General features: G+C 41.9%; 1 protein-coding gene across 1 annotated transcript in view; it reads left to right on the forward strand.

The window, feature by feature from the left end:
- Nucleotides 1-1202: 1202 nt before the first annotated feature.
- rasa3 (RAS p21 protein activator 3) overlaps nt 1203-27092 on the forward strand; it is a 51410-nt gene continuing 25520 nt past the window's right edge. The window contains exons 1-6 of the mRNA XM_074614694.1: nt 1203-1347; nt 1390-1692; nt 19029-19146; nt 21095-21198; nt 22905-22999; nt 26665-26741. Coding sequence (XP_074470795.1) covers nt 1638-1692; nt 19029-19146; nt 21095-21198; nt 22905-22999; nt 26665-26741 — 449 coding nt within the window. The 5' untranslated portion in view covers nt 1203-1347; nt 1390-1637. The remainder of the gene's footprint in view (nt 1348-1389; nt 1693-19028; nt 19147-21094; nt 21199-22904; nt 23000-26664; nt 26742-27092) is intronic.

Genomic DNA, 27092 nt, shown 5'->3' on the forward strand with positions numbered 1-27092 from the left:
ATCACTAGAGACCAACATATCTGCCTGAATCTAACAGCATTCTGATGCGTAGCCACTGGTTTTACTTGGGTTTTTAGAGTGGCTAATCTTCAGTCATTGGTCGATCGCTTTTTAACCGAGAAACTGCTGTTTCATGTCACGATGCCAGACGAATCAGTTAACTCGAAGCCAGTGGAGTGGGCGGATTCAAAGGTCTGGACCACAGACTGTACATAAAGATGGGCAACATGACAGCTCCCCAAAAGTGAAGCCAAAACATCTTGATTGCCCCCTGGTGACTGGCTGCAGTATTTATTTAGTTATTTGATGCTGTAAAAAGGGGTTGAGACATTATGATTGGCAGCTGTGATTCTCTTTCGCTGAGTGCAATGCATTCTGGTAGCGTGGCATCGCGATTCGAGAAACGGAGCTTCCCGACACCCGCTCCCCATTTGCATAAAGTTGAGGGCTAGTCTACTTTATGCAAATCACGGGCGTCCGACGCAACTAGCCGCCTCTTGAAACTCCCGAGAATCTTTTAAAATAAACGTTGTCGATCCAAAGTAAAGACAGATTCAGCAACTGCGTGGCTTATTTCTCGCCTCAAATGTTTTCAGAAACACATTTCTGTGAACTATTTTCGTGAAATAAGAGAAGAAAGTTTCCAAACGAGCCTCCATACTGGTTCCGGTTTGAAAGCTGGGAGCAGCAGCCAACGGCGGGAAAGCGTTCGTCCAATCAGGAGCCGAGTGCCTTGTTATAGGGACAGCACACCAAGTGTCCAATGTTGGGAAGCGTTGCGTCCCCTCGCGATAAAAAACGCCCCTGGACACGTACCATTATGGCACTTGGCTCCTGATAGGACGAACGCTTTCCCGACGTTGGCTGCTGCTCCCAGCTTTCAAACCGGAACCAGTATGGAGGCTCGTTTGGAAACTTTCTTCTCTTATTTCATGAAAATAGTTCACTGAAATGTGTTTCTGAAAACATTTGAGGCGAGAAATAAGCCACACAGTTGCTGAATCTGTCTTTATTTTGGATCGAAAACGTTTATTTTAAAAGATTATCAGGAGTTTCGAGAGGCGGCGAGTCGCGTCGGACGCCCGTGATTTGCATAAAGTAGACGAGCCCTCAACTTTATGCAAATAAGGAGTGGGCGTCGTGACGCCTAGTCTCTCAGATCGCGACGCCACGCTACCAGAAAGCATTGCGCGGCTGTTTACATAGACAATGAATGGGGAGCGTGGAAAGCACGGAGCCTGTGGACACGTACCATCAGGCTCTCAATTATAATGTCTGGGAGAGTGGGCGGGACTTTGTCTGTCTCCAGTTTCCTCAATGACACCACTTCCTCTCCTCCTCCTGCTAGTGGCACGGATCACCCTCCATAGCTCTGTGTGGGCGGTGTAGTGTGGAGCCACGCCTCCACCTCCTCTGGCTGCTGCTGCTGCTGCTGCTGACTGAAGCTGAAGCTGCCCGCTTGTTCTCCACCAGCCAGCCAGCAGAAGCAGCGATCTGGGACCGGAGTGTGATCTCTGTCCGGAGAGCAGCAGAGCATCGATGTGCAGGACCTCTGGATTATCAGTGAGCTGGAGAGACCAGAACCGACCACCGTGGAGGACTGTCTCTATCTTCATCTAGTCGACAAAGGAGAGAGCATGGCGGTAGAAGAGGAAGGTCTCCGGGTTTTCCAGAGCGTTAAAATAAAAATAGGTAAGAAGAAAAATCCCTACCCCCAGTCAGTCTGAGCCTCAATGGATGTCTGCATGTTAACGGGCCAGCAGGCTGTGAGAGCTGCAGACTGAGATCTGTCTGGTTCATGCTGTTATTGTAATTCACATCACACGCTCTCAGAGCAAATTGTAAAAAAAAAAAATGAAATGGAGAGATTCAAAGCCTTGTGGGAATTTGGCAGCTGGCATGAGAATCCAGCTCATGTGTGTTAGAGGTCCACATATGGAGACTTGTGATATTCAGCAGACTGTGCGACATAAAGGCTCCACAGCTGCATAATCCAGATGTTTTCAGATCAAATAAACCTTTATTATTACACCTTATAGCTGCAGCAGCCCCATTCATGTCATTGCAACCAATCCTTCTCTCTCTCTCTCTGGCCTCCACACAGCTTTATGCTTAACTGTCTAGCTATTGATTGTTTCTATTTTTAGATATCTAGCTGGTCTCCAGTGAGTTCCTCTAGCTGGTTTGTACTGTAGGAGGCATTTTGGTGCATGCATGCATATCTGGTGAATGGAGCCATGAGGAAGCTGTGTACAGTTTGAGATGGAAGATTTAGTGAAGAGGACAGTGTTTTCATGTCATGTACAGAAATTGTCATGTCTGTACAATAAGTTGTTTTTCTTCTTTTTTGTTGTTGTAAAACTAGTAATTACTTATTGGATTACCACATGTATCCCATGGATTACAATAGATAATAATAATAATAATAATAATAATCAATATACTAATACTACTAATGCTAATACTACTACTATTACTACTACTCAAAATAATAATAATAATAATAATAATAATAATCAATATACTAATACTACTAATGCTAATACTACTACTATTACTACTACTCAAAATAATAATAATAATAATAATAATAATTAATATAATAATAATACTAATGCCACTGCTACTCATAATAATAATAATAATAATAATAATAATGAGACTACTGTGGGGAAGAAATAATAGTAATATTAAAACAGGAGAGAAAAATAAAGTCGCCCATAAGCTTAACTATGAGTTACACTGTAGTGATAATTAGGCTAATTATAACCCCTAAATTTAATACTGTACAAGTCAAGAGATTATTCTGAACATTATTTTCTTGATTAGTCCTTTTATTTGGTGTCTTCGGCAGTTAAAAAGCCAAATAATTTTAGATTTATAGTGATTTAAAATCCAACAAAAGCTGCAAATCTTTGTTTATTTGTGAAGCTGTAATCAGAGAATTGCTTGGAAAATTATAAGTTGATGACCAAAATGAATTTTCTGCCAATTAACTAATCCATTGTTTCACCACTTTTTTCAGCTGTAATTATAGTAAATGTTCTAGTGTTTATGTTGTTAGGGGAAGAAGTCTAAAATGCAGTAGTCTAACATGTTGTTATTATGTTTTGCCATTTGAATATCAAAACATTCAAAGCAAACAGTCATTTCCTCTGTCTGCTCTAAACTGTTATCTCGGGTCAACACGGGACGTCTGCTGTCGTTTTCACCGACATCTGGCTGGCCATTCATCCTGACTCTGCTGTCCAGTTTGTTTTGACTCCAAACATGCGACAGGAGGGATGAGCAGAGGAAATAAAAATGACAACAAACAAACACACATACAAGCTGTGGGGCTGTGTGATGATGCCAGCCAGCATTAGACAAAAAACACTCTGGTGGTTGAGCTGTTTTTAAGCTCCTTACCTGCTGTTAAAACGATCTGGAAACAGCTGGAGGGAGAACCACCCTGAGTTTATCAAATAGTGCTGCCCCAGTGAGATGAGAGCTGTAATGTTAAATCACAACGGCCTCGTTAGATTGCTGCACTTTCTGAATGAATGCTCAGTCAGCCAGCGGCGTTGAGTTCCTGTGAATGAAAGCTGAATGAGCGGAGGACCCTCCCTCGCCGTCACAAAAGTCTTTCCAAGATACAATCCTGCTTTTCTAATTACGTCAGCAAAGTGCAGCGATGGAGGAAGTACTCAGATCCTTTACCTAAGTAATAGTATCAATACCACACTGTAAAATACTCAGTTACAAGTAAAAGTCTAGTTTTGAAAATGTTACTTTAGTAGAAGTCCAAAGGTATCATGAGCGAAATGTACATAAAGTATCAAAAGTCAAAGTACTCAATGCAGATAAATGGCCATTGTGAGTTATTATACTATATACTACTGAATTATCACTAATGCATTCATGTGTAAGTAGCATTTTACTGTTGTATTTGGAGGTAAAATCTTATTTTGTGTATAGAGCTGTAATGATTAGTCGCCATGAAAATACAATTAGGGGGATCTATTGTCAGAAATGGAATATAATATTAATAAGTATTTAGTAGTTAGTAGTTTAGTGTATGAAAATAAGAATTGTTGTGTTTTTTTTACCTTAAAATGAGCCGTTTATATCTACATACAGAGCGGGTCTACTATGTTGCTTTGCCATGTTTCTACAGTAGCCCAGAGCGGACAAACCAAACACTGCTAACTTTTCCTGCTTGGGCCAGAGTCGATAACGTTACTCGCTGCCGTAACCGCCGCTCTCTCTCTTGCTTCACCACTCAAATCCCACGTACACACACATTACGCACTGGCTCTGCGCCAAAGACCTACGCTACTCTCACATCAACTGGCTCTAGAGAGGGCCATACACAGTTTCGAGTCGGCCACTGTAGTTCCCCTTTAAACAGTTGGTACACGGGAGAGGCTTCAGTTGGTTGCAATCTGCAACCTCACTGCTAGATACCGCCAGATCCTACACACTGTTCCTTTAAGTAATTTTTTTTCAAGCAAAAATGCCAAGAAATAACTTTTTTCTGCCTCTCAAATATGAAGATTTCCAGTTTTCTTGGTTTTATATTATTGTGAATTGAATATCTTTGGGTCTTGGATTGTCATTTTCTGACATTTTATAGACAAAACGATTAATCAAGAAATAATCAACAGATTAATCGATGATGACAACAATCGTTAGTTGCAACAGTAGTAACAAGTAACTCACAGCTGTCAAATACATGAGAGTAGAAGTATAAAATGCCATCAAATGGGGACAGACCTAAGGAAAGTACAAGTAACTGACATTTGTACTTAAGTACAGTACCTGAGTACATGTACATTCCTTCACTGGCTAGATGACATTATGTTATCTAGAAACATAGTTTACAAGCTTTATAAATATGTCATGATTTGTTCTTTACAGTTTATTGATGAAGAACATTTATGTTGTCGTCACTTCCCAGCCTGGACTCTTGAGTTTCAGTGACGACAGTAGAGTTTACACGGTCTGGTCTAGTTACCTAGCAGCAGTCATCCTCGCTGTCAGTCTGATCCCCACAGCGCTCTGCTCCCGGTAACGTCTGTGTAACCCTTGCATCACATTGTTTTCATCAAAGTCTCGTCCTTTGGCATGAGACTGAGGCTATAGCTGATGACTCAGAGCTGAAAATCGGCCACATATTTGTAGAAGAGAGAGAGAGAGAGGGGATTTATTATTGTTAGGTGATGACTCTCCTCAGTTTCCTGGAGGAACATACAAGATTCGGAAACCGAACGGGGCTACTGGGTCCGAGTCCGTTCTGTCTGGCGAGCACAGGAAACAGGAAACTACCCCCCGATTCACTTCCTGATTAGCGGGAATAGACTACAAAAGAATTGTGTTTTTTCCTGCATGGCAACAAGCTAATGCAAAGCAGATGTAGGGAGACACAGAGCGAGGGGACAGAGGTGGTGTCTCACATACAGGAGCAGGCTGTGCTTCATCTGTCAGCGACTGTGTCTCCGTCAGAGAGACGGGGGGATTCTCAGTGGCACAGCTGGAGTCGGGACTTTGTTCTAATTAACAACAACATTCGACTTCTCTGTTACTGCTAGACACAAAGTTTGACAAACTCGGATGGATTCAGACCACTAGAAAACATCAAACCGTAGGGGTGGGAATCACCAGAGGCCCCACGATACGTATACGATATCCGTATTATCACAATACTTAAGTCACAATACAATCTTATTGCTATTTTAAACATTGTGCGATATACTGGTTTTCATTTGATACCAGTATCTTCACTCTAGCTTTAAGACGGCTGCAACCTCTGAAAGACAGAACAGACTGTGAAGAGGTTAATAGTTCATATTATAAAAGATAGATACTTGACGTCTGTGCATCGGTACAATATTACCACTCAAAATATTGCGATACTATGCTGTATAGTTTTTTTCCCCCACCCCTATCAAACCATATTGCTTTGTGTAAATATGTAGAAATGAATGACCTCAACATCACTGCCAGTGAGTGATGGTACATCTGTGGCACGAAACAGATGATTTAATGATTTTGATTTGCTGCATGTTTACAATTTGCCATTTGATCCCAAATTAAAGGTTTAGATCCTTCCAGAGTTCAGTGTGTGCCTGGTACCAGGTGATGTGGCAGAGGATATACAGTACATTATTGGATTGGCTTGAGAGTAGATCTCCACGTAACATGGCATCAGTTCTCCTCGTAAGCTACTCGACCTGTGCTTCTGAGGCTTCATTAGTGTTGCCGCAGCACCGTGTTGTTGTAACCGTAGACTGTATAAGATATAGACGTAGTCTCTGTGACGTCACCCATAGGGTTCTGAAGAGCTGTTGTGAAGCTTAAAGTAGGTGGCTCCGGCCGTCGCCCTCTTGGCAGTGACTACACAGCCTAACTTACGGCTAATCCAAAAATGGGCAAAGAGGTGTATCGTTGTTGGAGCTGAGGCGGGTGACGCAGCAGAGCAGACAGCTAGCGACTTGTCACTCAAAGCGGCCACGCCCTCAATTATGCTTAATAATAAGCCTTAATATAAATTAAACAGGTGAGTTGTGTAAAAATGCACCCCTGAACAGTTGTCATGAACGGGGAAATTAGATATAGAGACCAAAACTATTTTTTGTACCAGGCTGTAAACATATTTATTTCTGTTGTAAAGCATTTTAACATGGAGGTCTATGGGGATTGACTCCCTTTTGGAGCCAGCCTCAAGTGGCCATTTGAAGAACTGCAGGTTTTGGCACTTCCGCATTGACTTCATATCTCAGTAACAGTATAAGTGTAATTTTGGATGTGGTGAAAATAGTGTCCGCAGTGGAAGAAACACTAGATTACATATTGTGTAGAGGAGGTTAAGTGTTGGAGATCGAGGAAACAGGAGTGGGCGGCTGAATTCAGGCAGCTCAGGCTGGATGGCTCGGGCCGGGTGAGCCTGGGAGGGAAACGTTTGCAGTGACAGACCCCCCCACTCCTCCTTCCCTTGACAGCTGGCCAACAGAGGTTCCCAAACTCCCTCCTGTCCAGACTGAATAGGAGAAATGGAGTGACGGGGAGAGGGAAGAGAAGGGAGGAATGTTTTGTGTGTGGAGGACTCCCGCTCTTGTTTAGGTGAAGGGTTTATATATTTAGAAAAATAACAAGCATCATATGAAGCTATCGTTGCATTATAAGAAGTTGTGTGAGTGGGTGAGTGGGAAGTAGCTTTCCATACCACCCCATAATGTGACATAATGTGACGTTTATGAATATGTGGCAAGTTCTCCATTTTGTCCTAGAAGGCCTGCTCTCTGGGAAGTCGTTTGCTGTAAACATGTGTGTTGACTGTTTAGACGCAGGCCATGTTTCGGTCCAAGCAGCTTTAGGCTGGTGGAATAATCCGGGTTGGGTACAGCGGGTCTCCCTGCGCTCGGCGATGTGCCCTCCACGAGAGCACAATACCAGGAATAGTGGGGAAGTAACGCCGTAAGGCCCAGCATGCAGGGTCAGCAGGGGTAAATAAAGGGCTGCACCCAGAGTGAGCGCCGCTCCTTCAGGATGTCCTTCACATGCCCCGTGGGAGAAGTCGACTCGATCCCTCCCCGGGATGACCTCTATACCTGCTGACAATGTCATAAGCATGGAAACATTCGCCATGCTGTACAGTCGAGAGAGAGAAACGTCAAAAAGTGTCAGAAGCAAGTTTGTTTCTATGTTGTGAAAAAAATCTAAATTGCTTCAACAGAAAGTGGTGACAAACGTCCGGAGCAAATGTCACCACACACGCTGATTAAATCAGGTTTTGCAACAGCGTTTCTCTCCTCTGGCAACACAGGCAATGTCAGCTTGCCACATACTGTAGACCTACACCCAACCTACTCCCCCTTTCCTGTGCTTGCAAAAGATATCATATCTCCACACCATTGTGCATGCCAAGCCTGTGTGTGAGTGTGTGTGTAGGCGAGCGTTGTCCTCATTTGACGTCTTTAATTGTTTATTTTTAAAAGTTTTAAAAAAGTATTCTGATAATTATGTAAATGGACGAGGAAGCTGGAGGGAGTGTTGAGGTTAAGCTGACCAGGACATACCGGATATGTAAAGCTGTGAAATTAGCTCCTTGTGCTTCTAATCCACCATGACACCACACTGGTCTGATAGATTACACTCACACATCCTGAAGCAACATACCAGGTTTCAGACCCTGATTTCTAACATGTGAGCAGATTTTCTCCACACAGTGTAACCTCCCTGCTTGTGCCCTTCTGTGTGCGTGTTTGCGTATTTTTGTTTTGCTCAAATTTTCCATGGAGACTAACGAATCCGTTTGAACATTAGCTCCAGGAGATGGAGAGCGAGTTTGATCAGTAACTCAACGCTGGTTTATCACAGAGACCGTGGTGTGCTGCACAGCCAGTCTTAAACTGTAAACTGCCTTGTTTTCTCCCCACGCTGTTCCTCCTCATGCTGCTCAACAGCTTCAGCACAGCTGGTGGACGATTTGTGACGAGCAGCATTGCACGTAAAAGCGTAGGTTGGTACAGTCAGCGGTAGGCGCTGTGACCAGCTTATAAACCAAACCAGCTGTTAAATAAGAGCAGTATTGACATTGACACATAAGTTGCTGACTCACCAGTGTTACAAATATATTTTTTGCTGACTAGATTTGTTCAAACCCAGAAAACATTATTATAAATTGTAGTCAAGATCTCAAACTTTCTAAAGACGCTAAATACGTAAATTTAGGAGAGATGTTTCTAAATGATGCATGCATAATTAATACCATTTTTGGTGTAGCCATAAATAAAATATAGTGTCTTGCTTGAATTTGTTACTCGGTATCAGAGACGTAAATGTAACTTCAATTAAAGATGCTAAATGCGAGATTGGGAGGATTTCAATTGCCTCCGCACGGCTCTCAACATGGTAACGGCTGAGCCGGCGGCTCGCAGCTAACGATGCTAACAACGCTAACATTGAAAACAACGTCAACACTGCTGACAGAGATAACAGTGTTTATATGGGGGGGAACCAGAGGATACGTGCTACTCTTCCGCCATCAGTCGGGATGACGTTATCAGCTCTAACAGCCGTATGAGAGCAGTGCAGAGCGAAATATTATAAATATAATAAATGTTTTCAGTCCAAAATGGCGGCAGTGAAGGTTGTCAAAAAATACCGGAGTTTCGTCTGCGTAAAGCATGCACGGCCGGCCCGGCTATGTCAACAAAGCACGGAGAAGCTCGGATTGCAACACACATAGAAGGAGAGTGACTTCATTCTCTGTTCAGGTCGACATTACTCCTCTATATCTTTACATAACAAATAGTTGTTTGTTATATTAATGCTCTGAATATCATATAAAGCACCTTTTAAACAAAGCAGATTGAGACTGATACTGTGTCATGTGATATATGTCACGTAGTCAAACAGGGTGGGATCTTTTTTATCTGACCTTTAAGCTACTTATAGTGATTCTCAAAACTCTGTCTTTTGTATCAAACATTCAGCCCATGTAGTAAAATGTTTGTAGTTTTATTTATTACCATGTCCTGTCGTTGCCCTCCTCAGAGCTCTGAAGCTGCGTCCTTAAGCTGCTTTTGGCAGAACTGTGATTGTCAGGAACATATTTGGGCGGTGGAGAAGTGGATCGTGCTGCAGTGGTGGTTTGCTTTGCTGCAGTTGTGAAACCTCCTCACTATCTGTAACTAACATGCAAGGTGACCACAGAGGACTTAACCTTTAAAGCCTTCAAGTGGGTGAGGGTTTCATAATGAAAAGACATAGGTGGAGTGAAAATTTCAGGGTGAAACCAGGGGTTTAGAGGTTTTCATTGGGTTTCAAGATGAGCAAGAGTGGGTTCAAAGTGGTGATTGTGGCTGCCTGTCGGTGATGGTGTTTTTTATATTTCGCTGGTGTCATGTTTATTGAACCTCTTCACAAGTGCAGTTATTGCAGTTACTACATTTGCTTCCATTTTCATATTATAGGACTAATACTTTGAGTGTTTTTTGGTTGTTATAAGCTACTTTAAAGGGGTATTCCAATAATTGTATACCTAGTTTACACAAAGTTTACTTGTAATGGGGAATACTCTGGAGAGGGCTTTACATTGTTTGAAAAAATACCCCAGGTGTTGTCATTAGAGGTTATCTGAGTTTGGACAATTTAATGGAAAGTTTATGTCACAAACTGGGGCTTTGGGGTATTAAGAAAACTGGATACCGCGCCCCATTCATTTCAATGAAAGGGTGCATTTCCTGCAGACGTTTTTCAGGCTTCTGCACTTTGGGCCCACATACAGCATGAGCTTTAATTTACTGATTTGGCTTTGCAGACATTATTGGACCTAATGGCTCAACAGCTCATTTTGACTACTTGTCCATAAGAAAAGGAAGTTTTTGAGCCACAGGGCGGTACATGACCTGCAATTGTCTGTGACCGCTACGCCAAAATTGCCTCGCAGCCCAGCACCATTCATGGGTTTAAGTCTGAGTTTGAAAGAGAACAAAAGACACTATCGAGTTGCATCATGGGAAGTGTAGGATTCATAGTTTTGAAGTTTGGCTTGCTGTAGGGACTAAGGCTACATCCACTAATACATTTTCGTTATTGAAACGCATAACTTTTGCTACATTTATGCCTAGCGTCCTGGAGGTTTTGAAAATGCTGCTGACCCCATTTTAGTTTTAAAGCTCCGGGGTTGCGTTTTCGTCTGGACAGACAGGAACAGAGACCTTTGAAAACGATGATGCAGACACCCATGTTCGGGTCTTATCAATCATGACTTGTCCTTCCCTGATTCGTCACGCCCCATGAACCTTTTCCATGAGAAAACAAATGACATCAGCCTCGACCACCAGTGGTTAATTTTAACATGGATAACAAGTTACACGCACCCATTTAACTATATATGCAAAAAATATTACAAAAAATCAATTTCTTCATATTGTTTATATTGAAATCCAATCATTTGTTCTTCCTGTGATACTAAATGTGGTGCGTGCTTACGTAGGCTAATACCATCCAATTTCAACCAATAATATCATGACATCCATCCATCAATCAATCTGCAACGTTTAGCGACACGCGAGGCGCGCGGAGGCTCCGTACCACGCTACATTCTAAGCCCGCCCACCTTTTAGCGGTCCAATCAAATGCTAAGGATTTGATTTAAATCCCTCTTGTAACTGTACACCGCTAAAATATTCAGTTTCATTGGGCAATACCGGTAGTACAGAAGCTAAAGACGCTCTAACTTCCGTTTCACTGAGACTTTAATCAGTGTTGTCTGTTTTCTTGACATGAAACTAAATGCAAGTTGCAGCCCTAGTTTGAATGATAAAGGAATATTTTACTGTGGAATCAAAACCACTGCTGTAAATAGTAGGCGTCTGTGTGTGTGTTTGTGTGTGTGTGTGTGTGTGTGTGTGTGTGTGTGTGTGTGTGTGTGTGTGTGTGTGTCGTGTTTTTATGTCTTTTTCAGAAAGACACTAATGACTTGCAGTTCTGTTTCGGTTCTTGTTTTGAGTCTCTACTTAGGCCCATCAAAGGCACTGAGTATTAACTGTGGGATAATAAATTGTCCTCTTACAAGTTTCAGTCCTTCTTTCCATTCTCACGGTGTCTCTCTCTCTCTCTCTCTCTCTCTCTCTCTCACTCTCACACACACACACACACACACACTCAGGGGTAACTGGGTTGTTCACTGCTTTTAAACTACATCTTGGATCCAGTTGAAATTCCTTTCTCCTCATCTCATTTCCTGTTGTAGCTTTCTCCAAAGCTAAACCGCTCTCCAGTTTTCTATCTGACTGACTTCTCTCTCTCTCTCTCTCTCTCTCTCTCTCTCTCTCTCTCTCTCTCTCTCTCTCTCTCTCTCTCTCTCTCTCTCTTCAGTCTTCCTCCTCTCTCACCCTTGATTGAGTACACTGCTTGTATTTTTCTCACTAACAACCCCCCTCCCTCCTTCCTCTCCTGAAAGCCTGTGTTTCCCAGGCCTGCTAGTCGAGCCCCACTGAAAGCATTCACGCCTGTGTATCCTCGAATGTGTTCATGTCAGAGAAGATTAGAATAACGAGTGAAGCGGCGCGTCTGTAACTGTACACGCAAGTGTGGCCGACTGAAACCAGTCAACAGAGGAGGAAGAGAGGAACAAAGCTACACATTCACCGCGTCCATTACGTTTGCCTCAATCACTTGTGCTTCCTCATTTCTTCCGTCTTCGCCTCCTTTTCTTCACTTTCTTCTGCACGAATGAGGCGGGGGGGGGGGGGGGTCGACCCTTTTTGATGTGTTGATGCGCTCCCGTTCACTCTCGCCCTCTTTGGGGTGATCCTGTCATCATTATTCCTCTGCAGCTCCGCTCAACGCCCCCGTGTTTTGCGTGCACACCACCACACACACACACGCACTCACACACACACACACACACACACACACACACATGTGCCAAGACAAGTGTGTTTTTGCTCAAATACTAGGGCAAGATATTCTCCAAGGGCAGCTGCAGTGATGCTTGATGAAAAGAGAAAGCTCCTGTTGTTGTTGTTGTTTATATTTTCGGCTTATTTTGAATCCTGAGGAGAGAAAACACACCCCCTCTGGAGAACGTAAAAGACAGAAAGAGATGAAGAAAGGGGAAGAAACCAGAAATAGAGGAAAGTGAAATCAGGTTAAAGCTAATTTTGAAAAAGGAAAAGGAAAGTGACAATGCAAGACGAGCCTTACGTAGATGAAAGGGGGTTTAGGCAAAAAGGAAAAAGAATAAAGCGGCAGCACGTTGACCAGGATGAGAAGAAAGAGAAAGATAGACATGCTGAGACAGAGGATTACACCCTTTGGTTTCATAATAAAGTCTTTAATCTAACGCGTTCAACAGCAGATTACTGGAGAGGCTTATCCTTGCTTTTGTACCAGACTCACTCTCCATCAAACATAAACACGCACATATGCAAAACGTGTATACTCCATCCTCACTCAACGTCGACTCTGCTGCTTATCAACTCATCCAGAAAGACAAGTGCCCAGCACTTCCTGCTGCCCTGAACAGGAAGCAGCCAAATGTCACTCTGTATCTGTGACTCTGTGCAGATGCTGCTCGAGAGACATTACTGGTGGTTGTGCATATTTTAGCCTTATCACTACAGCTTGCAGCGTTAGTGAAAATGATATTGTCATTGCATGGTGTTGTGGTACATTTTCATGGCAGGGGGTTTCTAGCAGAATCATGACCAAGCCAGCAAAAGCTCTGTCAACACCAGCTGAAAAGTTGACGCTACTAAGATTTGAGGGGGGAGCTGACACAAACCGTTGGCGAAAACGTTGGCTCATCCTGAGATCTAACACCTCTAGCGGTGACATGAAAGGAGGAGGCTCGAGGTAAAAAGGTTAGAGTTGTAAATCTGTCCGAGATGGGACCAAAAGAAGACCGTATCGCAGAGTTTGCAAGAAAATAATGAGTTTTGGGCATTTTGCCCACTAAGGGTAAAGAACATGAACGAGAATTGTGAATGAAGCTCATGGTATATAAGGAGGACTGGTTTGTCATGTATGTTAGTCCTCCGTTCGAACTGACGACTCGTGTTTGTTTTTGGCGACAGAAATAAACACTTTTGCATCAAACGTTGAAAACTTCTCCAGTGCAGTTTTTTTTTATCTGATTTTGAAGATTCCAGTAGACCTTCATTTTATAAGAAGTGTTGAAGATAAGAGAAGCAGTCTACTATCGGCCCGAGACGTTCTCTTCACCTTCAACAATGGTAATGCAGTTGTTGTGATGAGTTTCCAGGTGATGCTTACACACAGAATTGTCTGGTAACGCATTACTTAGTTCACTAACAAAGACCACACCATTAGTACAGTACTGAGTAGTTTTATTTGGATTGGCTAGCGTTGGTGGTGGGATGTTGGGGGGGCGGTTACCGGGGGCTGAACGGGAGCCGAAGGTTGGTCAGGGTCGTATACGTTTGGATGTTGGGTGTCAAGGAGAGGGTTGAAACGGGATGAGGAGAGGAATGAAAAGTTGTCGATCACATGGGGATGAACGAGGCCGAACGGGGTCCTGGTGTGGCTGGAGCGTCTGGAACCAGCAGGTCAAGACTCAGAGTGGGGTTACGCCTCGATGAGCTACGTGCTTCATCATCCCCCCCGGGTACAATTCCAGGACTTTTTTTTTTGTTGTGAGGCGACGCTGCCAACCACTGGGCAACCATGCCGCCCTGCTGAGAGAGGAGAAGAACATGGTTTGGGGAGGGATGGTCGTGAGAACTGAGACAAGCAGGAGAGAAGAGGGTTAGACACACCTATATACTGTAGGTCTGCACAGGTGATACACTTGACATGTTGTCGACTTGTTCAGGAGTTAGATAGAGGATAGAGGGTTGATATGAGTTTATTCTCTCTGCATTCAGTGGACAGGCTGGTCCGTGACGTGCTGTAATTAAAATGCCGCCAGTCAAACCTCGAACAATGAAAAACAATGTGGAAATGATGATGGATATAAGCCATTTCTGTCTGTTTCATGTATTTGAAGGACGTTATTCTCATCATTGGTCCGCACAGATAGGATGTTTTTGCTGCCACTTTTCATCTGTTCAGCGGACGTTTAAATCACATGCTTCATTATGATTTGTTCACTAAGTCTGTTTCCATTGCACTTTGTTGCATTTTGCTTTTAACGATACAATAACTTGTCCACCTCAGCCAAGCATAACATTTTTTTGTAATATTTTGAGTTTTTCCCCAATTTTCAGCGTTTCCATCCAGCTGTTGTTTTGTTAAGGATCTCTTCAGTTTGGTAATTAAAGTATTGTGACTAATGCACTGTGACATTTTACAGTTGACAAATAAGCTTCTAACTGCTCACTGGTGGATACACTATGTAATGTGACACTGTTTATGAATTACCTCAAACGTATCTTTGTTTTTTATTAGTTACTGTATCTGTAAGCTGATTATACGCCGATACTGATATATCTGTGATAAGATAAAATCAGCCAATAATGTTGTATCGGTTGGTCGGCAATTCTCAGATGTTGCACTTGGAGCCACAGAGAATAACCTTTCACCTGCTTTACCATACATCAATTAAAAGAGACATTTGAAGACAACTAGATGTTCATTGTGATGGATTAGTTATCTCAAACAAGTTTCAAGTCTCTGCAGGTTGATTTTCATGCCACACTGGCATTAGCTGAAACCTCTGGCTGCTGGAAAAACACAGAAAAATTCGCTCATCAATCTGAGGTTTGGAGAAAGGTCGGCAGTGATGTAAAAAAAAATACACAATTTCGAGTAAAAGTGATGTACTTTTTATGTGATGTACTTAAATGCTTTAAAATATATAAACTTCATATGAATTGTATGTTTTCCGCTCTCCAATAGCTCAGATTTTGGCACAGGTATTTATTTTTACGCTGCGAGTTGAGTCATTACACACACACACACACACACACACACACAAACAAAGAGCTGAGAAAGCTGTGGTAATCCCATGATGTTTTGGTTACTAGGATGTCTTTGGATGGTGCAATCCAATCAAGGGACCTCACCGGTCATGAATGAGAGCTGGAGGACAACAGAGATTGGAGGGAGTTCAGGAGTAGCAGAGGTGAATGAGGAGGATTACAGGAGGGAGATCAAATAGATGTGGGAGAATAAACGAGAGACAGTCGGAGGAGATGTAATAACAGCGGGAAGTAAAGGGATAAAGACAGAGATAAGAGGGACTTGCGTCATCGCTCTGCTCTCACATAAACAGTCTGTAACAACAAATCGAAGCGGTGGAGCGTGTGTCTTGTTTTACAGCTCAGGTGTCGTTTTAATTTGTGAATGAATGTTGTTGTTGCGTAACGATCCACATACTGTATGAATCGGCCTCCAGAGAAGAAGTCATAACACTGTGTTGTGTTACAAACCCCACAGAGAGACACCTAATCACCTCCGTTTGTCTCAGCGTGGTTTTATATTTATCCTCTGTGTACAATCATGGACCAAAGGTAGAGATCTCTCTTTCGTAACTGTCCGTTTGTCACTCTGATTGCAGATTGAAATTATGTATTTTACAAAGACTTTTTTAGCAACAACAGCACATTGTGGAGAAGAGATAAAAAGATATGCCTGGCATGTTTTACTCACTGTCAACAAATCCTATTAAAAACTGCTAGTCGGATGGTCAAACTGCTTCGGAAACCCCCTCCCCCAACTTACCAAAATGTAAATCTTACAAAAAAAAAGTGTCACAAATAAATAGTTTCATTTTTAAAAGTAGCTAAGTAATTTCCTATAACAGTCGGGCACTGTAGTTTTTAACAAATATTACTCAAACCTGAGTAAATAAATAGTAAGGCTATCCCGAATGGGCTCCGGAGCTTCGGTAGTGATCAACAACGAATACTCGAAGCTTCGGCCATGGCACCGCCGTGACCGGATGAGCGCTTTAATCTCTCTGTCAGTAGGCAGAACAGACTTGTGTCATTAGAGCAGCGAATTCCTCCGTCACACACTCCGCACATAATTGTTTGAACAAAATTGTGTCATTATGAGTCCACGAGTGCTGTTTTAACGCCTTTGTTTTCCGCTCAGCGTCTCACCTCCTCATTCCTCTGTGTGTGTGCCAGTGTAGACAGTGTACCTCAAAGTCACGTTGCGTGCCCCCATCCCCCTAAACGACGGCGTTTTGAGGCTGCTGTCTCCACGCATTATGCACTGCTTATCCGGCAGGGCCTGACAGCTAGCCCGTTCGTAATGCAGCCTGCGGAGGCTTCCTCTCAGCCCTTTCAGCACGAGCCCCGCATCGGTTGTGCTCCGACATAAGCAACGGTGACGGGGGCTCTGGCTCGGCTCGGCTCGTCTCTATGACATGACTCGAGAAGGACATTTCTCCGTTCTTGGCTGAGATGGACGGCATAACATGTCTTTGGGTTTAATGAAAGGCATTCATTTTACTACAGTCATTAATTATAAATAACAGTATTGAATGAATTGTCGAATAATCGGATTCAGCTCTAATAAAATAGGGCATTTGTCAGGGACTATTTTAAGCTGCGGATTAATACACATTTAGTATTTATGGCAGCAGGTCGGTGTGTGTTGGATTGACTCAAAACAAACTACAGTGCCCATGTTCATTGTAACGAAGGAACCCAGTGAAACGCTGTGGCTCATGTGTGTTTAATATAGTTTTTGGAAAGTGGAGGTCTATGAATAAGCTGTATAGCTACAAAGATAACGATCGGTTTCAGCAACAACCTTTCATGGTTGACAGTAAGACAAATATAGAATATCACGAGACGTAGCCTTTAAATAGTGACAATTCAGTGCAGGACTTGCTTAACTGATTGATGTCATGGCTGCAGAACAAGCCTACCAGTGTGTAAATAATTCGCAGGTATTATCTAAACAGTGTAATTGCATTTTAGTGAGTGCTTCATGACTAATGTCTCCCTTTTTCCTCCTCCTCCTCCTCCTTCCCCTTTATACTGTTGCAACACCAAGTCATCCTTCTCAAGTATTAAACTGGTTCTGTGATAAGAGTCACTTCTTGCGAAATCTTCAACACGAGTTGTCAGAGCCGGACGGATACAGTGTTTCCCATTCATAGAATTTATTGAAGGTGGCAGAAAGAAAGATGTTTTACTATTTATTAGAGTGCAAATTGATCAAAATGTGATAATGGGGCTGCTGCATTCACGTGCAGATATATTGATAGGAAAAATGACTGTTCTGTTTTGCTGTTTTACAGCCAGTTATCTGGTGTCAAAGTGTCAACTCTCTCCCTTTCCCCCCTCTAGGGTGGGAAACACTGTATTGTGTGTTTAGTAAAGTAAAGTAGCTTCTATATTATATTTGAACTGTTTATTTTTGTTGGTTTGCCTTGCCGTCAGACGGATATACAGTCTATGGTTCTGATGGGGAAGTTTGGGAACTGAAGCCATCGCCAAAGCAACCAGACTCGTCATTTGTCCTTGCAGAACACTTAAGTTGCTGGTTTACCGCTGCCTCGGTCAGTTAGCTTATTTGTGCTGTCACACAATAGCACAAACAAACTAACCGATCAAGGCAGCAGTAGACGGTAGACCGTCAATACACTGACTGAGGATAAGTAACTCATACAACCCCACTTTAAAAAATCAGAACTATCCCTTTAAGAAGGGAAAAATCCCAAGTAGACATGATTTTATGGGGTTACAAGCCAAAAATGTCGGGAGCCACTAGAGGATCAAATTTTAAAGAGAAAGTATCAGTTTGCGAACAGCAGCACCCGGCCACCGACTCATGCTACCATTGTGAAGAAGTTTTTACTCCTTTAAGGCCAGAAATAACTGAGCGAGATGTCGGCTGAATGGCAGCATCAGATTCTCCTGCATATAATGGAGCATTTTTGGAGCAAACAACGACAACGTTGCACTAACACACGTGTAACTCTAGACTACAGAGTCCTCAGGGTGAAGATAAACACTGTCTAACATCGATCCATGGCTTTATGAAGGAGAACATATTGCTCCTGAGGGACTGCAGCACCACCTTTGTGGTTTGTGTGTGTGTGTGTGTGTGCGTGCGTGTGCGTGTGTGTGCGTGCATGTGCGTGTGTGTGTCTCGGTGGGTGGTTGGACCACATTCTTGTTAAAGGGAGTGCTATCTGTCACACATGTTTGATTAACAGATTGAGCTTCAGTGGGATTCAGGAGATGTCCCACACAGATTCTTTCATTCACACATACTCGACACAACACACTCGCACACACACACACACACACTCGCACACGCACACATGTTATTTGTTGTTAGTGCGTCTGTCACAGAGAGCATGGCTAAATATTTGTGCGTCAAGTGTAAAAGTAGTCACCCTGTCAGAGCTAAGCTCATTATACGCACGGCCGTCAGATTAAAGCTAAAACAGGTGTGATCTTACATAATACTATTTCTTTTTAAACTTTGCGTGCTTTCAGCGTTCAAAAATAAGTAATCACTTACAGCAGTGTGCCTGAATAAACACATTGGTACTGCTTACAACAGCGTTCCTAAATAATAACTGCTCTCCTCCCTTTTTCTTTCTGCAGGAGAAGCAAAAAACATCCCTCCGTACCCGGGGCCCAACAGGATGAGGGACTGCTACTGCACCGTCAACCTGGACCAGGAAGAGGTCTTCAGGACCAAGATCATCGAGAAGTCGCTTTGGTACGTTGACATGCCCCTCCGCCCTTTTTATTTGTCATTCTTTCAATCTGTATATACAGAAAGGTGCAATCATGACAGTCAAATTATAACCACATTCTCATCGGTCAAAACGACGTAAAGCTGAGATGGTATAAAAATGTAAAGTGTGTATGTGTGTAACATTTCAGGGGATCTATTAGCAGAAATGGAATATAATATTCATAACTATGTTCTCATTAGTGTATAATCACCTGAAACTAAGAATCTTTGTATTTTCGTTGCCTTAGAATCCTTCATATCTACATAGGGAGCGGGTCCTCTTCACAAAGTCTGATTCTACAGTAGAACGGACAAACCAAACTCTGGCTCTAGAGAGAGCCTTTCACGTTTTTACGTTACCTGAAGGCCGCCGTAGTTCTCCGACACGCTTATGAAATTGCAGTAACGTGAGCCGCAAAGTGCAAAACCAACCTTTTGATGGCCTCTGAGCAAGTTGAACGGCGTTACAACGGTTTTGCACTTGGCGGCTCACGTTACCACAGTCTTGGAAAGGAAGGAGTGAGCAGAGGGGTACTCAGTTGGTTGCATCTGAAACCACAACACTAGATGCCGCCAAATCCTACACTCTGCAGCTTTAAGGCTGAGACAGTATAAAGTATTCACACACTGTAACTTTCTGCCTTTATGAATTGGAAGATTTCAGATTTAATTCAACAGTGTCACAACTATTTTGTTGACAGAAGTGATGCTATTGAGCTTTAATAGTATTTAAAGATAAAACATTTTCTCTTTACTAGCTCTTTCTCTCATGGAAATATTTTGTATGTATATAAATTTCTTAAATGTTTTGGCCCTAGAATAACTCTGTAATAAGTACGTTATTACAAACACAGATATATCTCACACATATCTCATATCAAGCTAAACTGCTAGGATGATAAGGGACTGTATCATAAGTGGAATTTTATCATTTTAGATTAGACCAAAACATAGTCTATCACCTTTTTCACTTTGCAGATCCTGCATGTAGTATCACACAGTATTACTTAAAGATTGTGGATGGCTGAATACATTGCTATTACACCGCCCAGAGCTTTCACATTTTTCATCTGGTTGATGTGGAAACAAGTGAGATCCTCCCTGCTCACAGAGTTGACTAAATTGAATTACATTTATTTGTAGGATTGTTTATAAATGCTGTCATGCCTCTGCCTGCCTGCCTATCCATCCACCCGCCCTTCTGTGTGTCTTTATGTCTGCCGAGTTACAGAAGAAGTCAGTAATTGTTAGCGGCGGGCCCTGAGGGCTCAGCTCACGAGATTCTCATTGCCGTAATTTATCTCTGATCGCCGTTTAGGTGAAGCAGAGCATGGCGGATGATGTACCTTCCAGCCAAAGATCACAAACGGGTCTATTGTTGTCGGCAAACAAGCTGTAGAGTCCACATGACTCATCGGGGCAAGATGTAAATGCATGTGATCTTTATTTAATGACTGGCTAAGAGACAAATTCAATCATCTGTTTGCAAGAATGATGAAAGTATTTTGTCTGTGATGTTTGCATGAAGGTTTAAGTAGACCGACAAGTCAGACAACACTGAAAAATATTACGGTAGAGGCAGGAATGGTTACAGATTAACCAATCAATCAATCAGTTAGTTAATGAAAAAGAATGCGGGAGAGCGTGAGAACAACTTATTCACATGTGATTATTACACTTTAACTAGCTAGGTGGACAGGACATCTCCTTCTTATACAAAAATATATATTTTTTGACACAATCCGACATTTCATTTCTACAGCAGATTTTGTTTTCCCGACTCAATTCCCTCTTTTTTTGCCATCACAACATGCCTTCTTCCCATCTTTCAACAACTAAATATGTAAAACTGCATTTGTGTTTGCGGTAAAACAATCGGATGAGAAGAGTCTCTAATCACAGTTTGCCTCGTGTCTCCTCTCACCTCCAGTCCGTTCTATGGGGAGGACTTTTACTGCGAGATCCCACGTAGCTTCAGACATCTCTCCTTCTACATCTTCGACAGGGACGTCTTCAGGAGGGACTCCAGTATCGGTGAGTAAACTCCCCTCATACCTCGAACCCAGCTTGGAAAATTTTAAATTTCAGCTTGAACCTTCTAATTTAAACAATAAAAACAAGTAAATAAATCTGCACTGAAACTCAGTTTCCAATATTATGATCGACAGAAATAAGACAAAGAATGTTATACTGTAATTGATGAATCGTTTGAGTCTTTTATCAAGAAAAATTGTTGACATTTTGCTGTTTTTCTGTGTTATATATCACTGTAACTTGCACTTTGGGAATTATGGCAGGCATTTTTCGCTATTTTCTTACATTTTATAGATTAAAAGATAAAAATTGTATCCCAAAATCGACAGATTACTTGATATTAAAAATATCTTTTATTGGAAGCTCTGAAATGATTAAAACTAGCACAGCAATTTAGTGTTTCCACAGCAACTAAACAATGTGTCTACTAAGTAATAACACAGTTAAATATTAATGTTTGATGTAATTAAACATTTATATCTATAACATTTTAAATAGTATAAATATTTTATACCTTAAAATATTTAACAGTTAAATATTTAAAGGGTAACTTTAGTATTTTTCAACCTGCACCCTATTTTCTCACGTTGGTAGGGCTGGCGTTAACGCAAATTTGTTTTAACACCACTAATTTCTTTATCGCATTAACACTACTTGTGATTTTTAGGTTGTAGCGGGCTCAGTTTTAAAGCTAGAGTGAAGATTGACTAAAAAAACGCTCCAAACTTAGCTACATTTTGGGGATGAAAAACTGTCATGACCATTTCCAAAGGGGTCCCTTGACCTCTGACCTCAAGATATGTGAATGAAAATGAGTTCTATGGGTACCCATGAGTCTCCCCTTTACAGACATGACCACTTTATGATAATAAAGAGACTCTTTCCATAATGTCAGACACTTGTAATAACAATCAGAGCCTGTCAGGGAAAAAACAAGCACTTTAGAGGACGGAGATAGCCGTGTCATCTTGCCCCAATAGCACCATGTTGCAACCAGTGAGCAGCTGCCATCTACAGCGCTCTCCTTCAATACTGGACCAATTTGTTGTCCCCATTGGTCAGTAAAACACAAAAACATGGGGAAATAGGTTGAAAAATACAGAAGGTACCCTTTACATGAGCTGTGGTCACAGGTGTACATTTGTCAAATACAGATTATATCACTCAGCCAATCAAACCTGAGGCTAACTCATCCACAGGCTGTAGCTTCATATTAAACAGACAATAATCATCCTTCAGAGGTCCTTTAGAACTACAAAGGCGTTGGTCTGTTTGTGTGAGGGCGGATGTCTTTTATCAGTGTCATTGGGTGTGTCGGTGTGAATATCGGTGGGTTTGTGTGTGTGTGTGTGAGACCACTGGCCACAAACTGTAAAATCTTTCTCAGGGTGTGATTTGTATAATCAACAGCTCCTGTGTGTGTGTGTGTGTGTGGGTAGGTGTTGTAAACAGAACAGTAACGTTAGTTAGTTTCAGGGTATAAACGACCGGGTCACTCCCAGGCCACTGACAGTACACGTTGTGATTATCTCTGCAGCAGGTGCCTACATGCATTTTGTGACGTGTGGATTGACAGCATGTGAGCAGGTGTGTGGGTGTTTGTCGAGTGTTTGTTGAAGCTTGCCAAGGTCTTTTTAGGAAAGTGAGTTATGCTTTGAGCTCATTTGTCTTTGTGTCTTTATGTGTGTGTGTGTGTGTGTGTGCAGGCAAGGTTGCGGTGAAGAAAGAGGACCTGCAGAAGTATCACGGCAAAGACACCTGGTTCCAGCTACAACCTGTCAGCGCTGACTCAGAAGTGCAGGTCAGTACAGAGAGAGAAAACCCCCCCACACACACACACATTTTAAAAACAAAGCACTCTCTCTTGTTCTTTTCTTCTTCTTCTCTCATAGATCCTCCAGTTGTTTTGTTTCTCAGCTTCTCCACAGAAACCACATCACACTCACTAATAGGGCTGGATACTTTTTGGTATCAACCACAATGTGATCAGATTAGTTTGATTCTTTGAAGCTTTTTGTGTTTAGACAACATTTAAAATAAGACTTCCATAAATTGTCAATGTGGTGGAGTGAGTGGCAGAGAGAGCCAGGCCTTTATTTGGGACAGGCCTTTATATTAGAAACAGGTTTTTCTTTTCATATTTCCCCTGTTACCCAGTTAATGCACTCATTATATCAGTAAAACAACAGTCATGTCACGTGATCCACTCTGCCTTTTTCATTAACGATGAATGAAACTCAACACTTCCTACAGAATTTTCACATTAAAAGTCTTGCAGCCTTTCCCTTTATAGGTAGGCTTTTAATGTGAAAAAACATTGAGGAACTGACACAACCGTAATGGGTCTGGTACGAGTGTTAGCAAATTTTAGATAGATATTGTTAAGTAGATGGCAACATTACTAAGTGGTTTGCTTATTTTATGACCTTGTTATGCTTATTCTACAGTTACCCTACATTAAAGTGGCAGTAGGCAGTATATTTTTGGCATCATTGGGCAAAAATTCCATAATAACCCTTCAGCATATTGTAATTCAAGTATTCTGAGAGATAACTAGACTCCTGCACCTCCTCATGGTTCTGTTTTCAGGCTTTAAAAAATCATAGACAGCAGATGGACTATGGACTAATATGCTCTCCTCAAAGCCACCAGACTCCAGTCAGACAATCTTCATAAAACACACTACATTCAAACTCGACAGAAACAAAATAAAACTCATCAAAACTGTATTTGTTTGTTAGTCTTTCCACTGTTTCAACAATCTCCAACTCTGGTTATATATTAAAAAAAGTAACCACCGTCACATTTTCATTGTTTACTAACCGTGCTTCTGGTGCCGGCCAGCGTCTCCGTGTTGTTGAACGTGACACACCAGGAAAAAAACTGAAATGAAATGAAATGCTACTCATCTACTGGCAAGGAGAAATCAGTCTGTCCCCTATTTTAGCAAGTTTTCCCATATTTAAACCTGCATATATGCACTAATTTTGGTGGAAAAAGGGTATTAGACATTTACACTACATACCGTATCTGCATTGATGTGTTATAGTGTGTCTGCGTGTTAATGTTTGAAGCAAGGCAGAACCCAAACAAACACAGCATGTGTGCACCTGAAACACCTGAGCCTGCAGGGTCAAAGTCAGCTGGCTCTAGATCTCATCCGCTCACCTCCATCACATTCATGATCAGCTGGTGAAAGAGTAAACACACAGCTTCTATCAAGATCACCATATTCTCCACCTTCTCACTTGTTATGAATGAATGACAGCTGGCTGTGATAGAACAGTAACGTGCGTGTTTGGGTCGCAGATTGTGGTTTAGATTTGCTGTGGAGAATAATAACAGGATATCACCGAATGTTACAGAAAAATGTTCATGGTTCTCGTACCTATTATTTTGGGGAATGTTGAGAGACAGTCTTGACTGAAATGTTAACTTTTGATGTCAATGTTTGCAGTTTATTCTACTTTGTTACCACTGACATCTCTGTCTATGTAAATCAAATGCAAATCCAAACATTAGTAACAATTTAAATAAGAAAAACACACGTTTCCAGCCTGCTGCTGTTTGTGACAGAGGAAAGTCTTTTATCATTTACTAGCTTTTTCTGATTGACAGCTGTTTTATCTGCCATGCATGTCATTGGGTATTCCCAGCAAGTTGTTAACAAGTGAATGTAATTTTGCACACTTGTGAATAGTTGACCTGAGTTCAGGGAAATGCCCTAAAGACAGAGAAGAGTAGCTTTATTTTTCTTCCAGTAATCCAGAGCTGATTCATTTTCCCCTCACTTGTCCTACATGCTTATTTAGCACATGTGTAACATTTTCTACTATTCAGTATTCAGAAGTCTCACTCACCCACACGCATGTACGCACACACCCAGCACATAGTAACACACACACACACACACACACACACACACACACACACACACACACACACACACACACACACAGACACAGTGAACAGTAACATCTGCAGACAGATGGGTGTGTGTAGCCCTGGAGCAGGGATCTGAAACAGAGACACATTCATCGGAGGAGCCGGGGAGAGGAAGGATGTGTGAGAGAATGAGAGAAAAGAGAAAAAGCGAGGGAGATGGATCAAATGAAGTAGGAAGATAGAGTGTCTCTCTTCTCTTTTCAATAGAGGACACATTGTTTGGCCTGTGCGCACATGTGTAAGTGCGTGTGTTTGTTCCCTCTGCTTGAATCGGCCAGAAAGAGCGACGCCTGTGAGTTTGCATACTGATGCTGTTAATTAATGGAGCTTTTCTAGACAGCTGCACCACTACACTGTCATTATGTCATTAATCCAATCACTTCAGAGGGAAAATAACTTCAGCATGACGTTCAGCCTCGCAGCTATTTACATACAGTGTCTCTGTTGGTGGAGGAATGGCACTTTTTTTTCATCTTTGTGTATTTTTCTGTGTTGCATGGGGGTTTATCAAAGAAGAATTATTGTTTATGAGCGTATATTTGGCTCATACTTACCATCTATAGATCAGGCCTTTTCTGAAAAACTGTTTCAACCATTTACAGCCTTACAAGACAGTACATGTGATTAGAGTTGTTCCGATATCAATGCCAGTATTGGAAATGCCTGGATCTGGTATCAGCGAGTAGTACGTGAGTCTATGCAATATCACATTATCATGTAATTTATCTGCTCAGTTACGCTACACAGGAACAACAACATGTGTCACTTGCTACCCAATCCGTACATCATGCCCAATCGGTACTGCACATGTGCAACTCTCAACAGAGATGACAAAGAAGCGAGATGGCTCACTCGTTAGCTACCTCCATCGTCGATTTTGGATGCAGAAATTGTTTTTTCAGGAGCTGATGAGGGTTGCACATGCGCATTACATCGGTTACGCAATTTGTTAATATTGTACATTGGAAAATCTTTCAAACGAGATAATTAAAAGAACGTGCTATGGCATTCATTCTCTGTATGTATTTGTTCACGTTTTCCAAAGGGTTTAACCTGATCCAGATTAATATATATATATATAAGCTGACAATTAGATTTAAGAGCAAAGCAGCTGGACTCTACACTGTCCAGTGAAAACCAAGGGATCTCCAATAATGTGTTTTCAGATGACTTGAAAGATTACTTATTTTTATGAGTTGAGGTTTAACCCAATTATTCATTGTGAGAGATTGTCACCAAGCTGAAAACCAATTTAAAAGCTGATATTTTTAGATTTGATTAAGTTGCACGTTGACGTTGCTTGCGTCACAAGCCAACTCTATTTCACAAACAAATGGATGAATGTATGGTTTTCACTGGACAGTGGCCATCCTACGTGTCACTGGGCACCTGGCTGTGTGGTGGACGTCGGCGTTATACAGCAGCTGAAGTATTCATTTAGCACTCTGCCGAACTTTGAACATGTACATTTAAATGTGTGTGCATAATAAAAGTGTCTATTTGTGTGTTTGTGTTCTGCAGGGAAAAGTGCACCTGGAGCTGCGTCTGAGTGAAGTCATCACAGACAGTGGAGTCATCAACCATAAACTAGCCACACGGTGAGACACGCACACACACACACACACACACACACACACAGTCCTTATTCATACATAACGGTAATACACTGCATGTTTATCTGACTTCTGCAGTTTTATAAAAATTTCTGAGTTTATGTAAAGAGAAAAAAAAGACAAGAAAAAATCCCTGACCGCATCCTGAGGTCACAAAGATTGATTCTCTGCTGTTTACAGAAAAATGTGTGTTTTCTGTAAACAAGGATTTCACAGCTTTATGTCAGTGTTACTGTCAGCTGACGTCTTTTATTTTTAGCCACGCTGGCAGCGAGGCTCTGGGGACTGTGATGTCAGTCGCTCCACCACTTTGGTCCAAATGGAAATATCTCTAAA

This window comes from Sebastes fasciatus, chromosome 2 (assembly GCF_043250625.1).
Source record: "Sebastes fasciatus isolate fSebFas1 chromosome 2, fSebFas1.pri, whole genome shotgun sequence".
NCBI lineage: Eukaryota > Metazoa > Chordata > Actinopteri > Perciformes > Sebastidae > Sebastes > Sebastes fasciatus.